This window comes from Olea europaea, unplaced genomic scaffold (assembly GCF_002742605.1).
Source record: "Olea europaea var. sylvestris unplaced genomic scaffold, O_europaea_v1 scaffold2006, whole genome shotgun sequence".
Taxonomy (NCBI): Eukaryota; Viridiplantae; Streptophyta; class Magnoliopsida; order Lamiales; family Oleaceae; genus Olea; species Olea europaea.
Genome location: NW_019237941.1, coordinates 44,107 through 46,517, shown reverse-complemented (window position 1 = coordinate 46,517; position 2,411 = coordinate 44,107). Strand labels below are relative to the sequence as shown.

The 2,411-nt window shown below is 33.2% G+C and overlaps 1 protein-coding gene across 1 annotated transcript; it reads right to left on the bottom strand.

Annotated features, from left to right (window-relative positions):
- Positions 1-525: 525 nt before the first annotated feature.
- LOC111379578 (auxin-responsive protein SAUR32-like) lies at positions 526-1,252 on the bottom strand. The gene has a single exon (XM_023002979.1). It carries the CDS (start codon positions 1,060-1,062, stop codon positions 838-840), a length of 225 nt encoding a protein of 74 aa, XP_022858747.1. The 5' UTR covers positions 1,063-1,252; the 3' UTR covers positions 526-837.
- Between the last annotated feature and the right edge of the window lie 1,159 nt (positions 1,253-2,411).

The following is a 2,411-nucleotide window of genomic DNA, read 5'->3' as shown; positions in this document are numbered from 1 at the left end:
TAAAGAAGTAAATGTTAAACCCCGTGGTTACACTCACCTAGACTCATGACATATCTATTGGAAAATTGAATCAATAGACTCTAGTGAGTCTTAAGAGCTAAGTGATAGCGGTGCACACAACATTATTCACCGATGAATTCAATATGTACACAAGAGACATGATGAAGAAAATATGTAAATCAATAAATGTCTTTATCTAATAATTTAACTTTTTCAATGATAGTCGAATACGTAGATATGTATACACTTCTCCTAATTTGACATTTCACCATCGTAGGTTAGGACAGGTAGTATATGTGAAATCAACACTAACATAATACATTTTTGACATATCGAAACATCATCTTTTCTTAACAATATGAGAAGCGGTTTGGATAGCAAATTTGGGCTCTATATAACGATTGAATTATATTTTATGCAGTTGACATTAAACTTTCATGTAACCTAATTATTTAAATATATAATACTAAAAATTTAAGGAAGAATGAGCATGATATTCATCTCAATTTTTTCTTAAAAGTTGAGAAAAACATAAACTGCAAGCAATAAATGCACGCTGTCTTCATTGTCATCAATGGCTTCTGCCATTAACGTTATCGTTTACTGCACCAAACTACCTTTACCTACCACAGGACAAAAACTCAGAAAGACAAATACCAAAATTAAGAAAGCTACCCCAGAATTCTGATATTTATAGTCCCTCGAAATCCTAAAGCAGCCCATATGACGATGGTCGTGGTGGCTGAAGTTGTGCTCATTTTCAATCAAACCTCGAACAGATCGAAATTCCTCGACATCGCAAGGAAAAGTAATTGTGCCCTTTTGATTAAATCCATATTATTCTTCTGCTTCTTTGAGCAACTGCATGAACAGTGGGTGATTGAAGTAAATCACAGGAATTACAAATCTCTGCTGCTCTTCTCCTTGCCCAACCATGACCGCCAAACACCCTTTTGGCACATCTTTCACTTGTTGATTCTTTCCACCATTATGGCGGTGCTGGTGGATCAGGTGGAGGTGTTTGTGCAGAAGACTCTTTTCGCCGCCGCCGCCGTCGCCCATATCAACTGAAGGAAAGCAAAACAATCAAGAAATGCAATCCCCCTTATTTTTGCTGTTGTCAAATGTTTACTGCTGCAGAAGAAGAGAGAATGGTGTAGAGGAGTTGGTGAGTTACCAGGGAACCTGGAAAGTTGGTTATAGGTTTAGAACTCTGACATTAATAAATACATAGGAAAATTAATCAGATAGATTCACAAATGTTTCCCAACACACAGAGTTATATACAGGTTATGTACGTATTTATAAAAGCGGAAATTGTGATAGTCTGATCTGTTTTTAATTATTTAATGAATTAAAACATAGGAAATATTACGAAGATCTCCTCTAAAGTATCTGATATTTTCAAAGATACCCTTTCCCTTTAAAAAATTGAATAAACCTCCTCCTATATGGAGTTTTGAATGACATATATATCTCTTATTCGCTTTTATTTTACATGTTAGAATATATAGTTGTTCTAAAATAATCTTATGAATTTTCTTTCATCTTGTGACTCCTTTAATAATAATGTGATACCATACACTTTTAACACTTCTAATTAAATTAGCAACAAAATATTTCTTAGCCAGTCAACTCTTCAAAAATGTATCTATGGATACCTTAATTTGAGGAGTTCAAATACGCTTAATTTTATGGCAAATTAGTGAGCTAGGTTCATTTCAAGTTATTGAAGCAATATCTTGGAATAGAATGATGTATGTGACGATTATAAAAAATAAAATGCATTGGACCAAAATTTTTCTTCATATATATTTTAACTGAAAACAATTTTCATCACATGCATCGATAATTCTTGAATTAAGTCAAGATAGGCTATCAAAATTATTTAAAAATTTCAAAGATTTTCATGATAAGTTTGTTTGAAATCTTAAAGTGTTCTCATTTCTTTTCCATATATGTAAATGTATTTTTGAACACTTCAAATTAAAGTATTGTGTTGATGTATTTTTGAAGAATTGATAAATTAAAAAAATATTTTATTTTTGATTTAGTTAGAAGTATTAAATGGTTCAATATTACAATAGTGTTAAAGGAGGCACAAGATGAAATAAAGTTTATTAGAGTATTTTAGGCACTACCCGTTGATACACTAAAAGTACAGCCCAAATCAAATAGCCCAAAGAGTGAAACCCAATTGGGGAATCCAGAATAAAGATCCAAACAGGATTATTGATGAATGCAGTGGAAGTCCACGAATACGGTAACATCATCGCCCAATCTTGCAAGACGCCCAGAATCTGAGCGAATAGCATACCTTACGGTTGCCCAGAGCGATGACCACGTTCTCGCCCAAACTTTCGAATCGCCCAGGATCTTAGCAAGCATAAAACATTATAGTTATCCAGAAT